Source organism: Pterocles gutturalis, unplaced genomic scaffold (genome assembly GCF_000699245.1).
Source record: "Pterocles gutturalis isolate BGI_N339 unplaced genomic scaffold, ASM69924v1 scaffold11128, whole genome shotgun sequence".
NCBI classification, from domain to species: Eukaryota; Metazoa; Chordata; class Aves; order Pterocliformes; family Pteroclidae; genus Pterocles; species Pterocles gutturalis.
The window spans coordinates 3,026-4,827 of record NW_010123082.1 but is presented as its reverse complement, the minus strand read 5'-3'; the positions used below and the strand labels follow the sequence as shown (position 1 = coordinate 4,827).

The 1,802-nt window shown below is 62.0% G+C and overlaps 1 protein-coding gene across 1 annotated transcript in view; it reads left to right on the top strand.

Moving 5' to 3' along the window:
- Positions 1-1,802, top strand: part of RIC8A (RIC8 guanine nucleotide exchange factor A) — a gene marked incomplete at its 3' end in the record, with an annotated part of 9,626 nt that overhangs the window by 7,477 nt on the left and 347 nt on the right. The window contains 2 exon segments of the mRNA XM_010077766.1: positions 20-164; positions 1,163-1,282. Coding sequence (XP_010076068.1) covers positions 20-164; positions 1,163-1,282 — 265 coding nt within the window.

The following is a 1,802-nucleotide window of genomic DNA, read 5'->3' as shown; positions in this document are numbered from 1 at the left end:
TGTCCCCTTCTCCCCGCAGTGTCGCGGTTTGTGAAGTACACGGGCTACGGGAACGCGGCCGGGCTGCTGGCGGCACGAGGCCTCATGGCTGGCGGTCGGGAAGAGGGCGAGTACTCGGAAGATGAAGACACGGACACCGAGGAGTACAAAGAGGCAAAGCCCAAGTAAAGAAGCCTGCTCCCCCCTCTAGCCCCCCTCTCCCCACTCCTGCTCTGTCCCTTTCTTCCCCTGCCTCCCTGCCATCTCCTCCCGCGTCCCTTGGCAGATCCCCCCAGCTTTCCCGTCCTGTTTCCCCGTCTCTCCCCAGCTTTCCCGTCCTGTTTCCCCGTCTCTCCCTGTCCCTGGGTGAAATCCCTCCCTGGCTGAGCCGCTCGTGGTGCGGGTGGTCACCGGGGCGCATGTTCGGTCCCTGCAGCCGGGCACAGGCTCCGAGCAAAGCGGGTTCCTTCCGCCAGAGCTCGCTCCACGCCAGGCCTGCTCACGGTGTGCCTGTGGCAGCATTTCTCTCTCTAACCCACATCTTAGAGGATTTTTTTGGCACCCACGTGTCTCAGCACAGGGGAAGCTTCTGCTGTGTGCTGGCGTAAGGGATAAGGGTGTCCCTGCTTGCAGCAGGGCTGGGAGTGCCAGTTTCTCCATCTCCATCTCCCTGTGCTGCTGCAGTGAGACAATTCTTTGTGCATTTTTTGTTGTTTTTTTATTTTATTTTGCCTGTTCGCAGGTGGCAGTAACTGGGGGTGAGGGGTGTGCAGGGAGAGCTCAGGGCTGTGCTCGGCTGCGGGTCGCGGGCTCTCCAGCACCCTGCTCCAGGCAGGCTGCAGGTTGGGTTTCGGTTCTTTTGGTTTCTGGGGAGGGTAGAAGTGTCGTCTGCCCTCGTGCACCTGGTGTAGAGCAGCGCTGTGGAGTGGGTGGGATGGGGATGTCGGTCGCACCAGAGGAACGGGAGGGATTTTTAGGGGGACAGCCGTGCACGGGACAGAGCTGGAAGCCCCACGTTGCACTGCAACAGCTCTTGGGGCTCTCGAGAGGAGCAGCAGTGACAGCCGGCCTTGCCGTTGTGTTCCTGTGCTCAGCAGAGGCAAAGGAGGTTTCTACACATCCCTCTTCTCACTGCCCCGCTCTGCCTCCCTCCTGTGCCCCGGCCTCACTGTTCTTCTTGCAGCATTAACCCTGTGACGGGCCGTGTCGAGGAGAAGCTCCCCAACCCCATGGAAGGGATGACCGAAGAGCAGAAGGAATACGAAGCCATGAAGTTAGTCAACATGTTCGACAAGTTGTCCAGGTACTGGAAAGTTGTGTGTTGGTGTCTGTGTCAGCTCCTGCGTGTCTGATCGGCGTTTATCGCAGACCTTGCGTGGAACCTTCCCAGGGCCACCCCTGACTGATCCCCTGACTGAAGAGACCCGAGAGTGTTGGGGGGACAGCTGGGGACAGGTTCCCGTGGGCTGGGCTCCGCTGCGTGCGGGGGAGGCTCTGCGAGCCCCGCACACCTCTCTGCTGTGATGGCACACCGCGAAATTCCTCCGTGTGCCTGCGCTGTGTCCCAGGCACCGCGGGCTGCCTGGCCGGGTCTCGGTGATCACGGCTGCCGGGGTCCGCGCCGGGCGGCTCAGCGCAGCAGCATTCTGGGGACAGATGGCCGCCGGTGCCACCAAGCCCCTTTCCCCGTGGGATTGCTTTCTCCAGGAGCTTTCATCCATCGTCGGTGCCAGAGGGAGGAACCCAGAGTCTGCCGCCGGGCTCAGACCCCAGGCTGGGAGGGGAGAGGGCAGCGGGTTCCTGACGGGGTTCTCGTGGGGGTT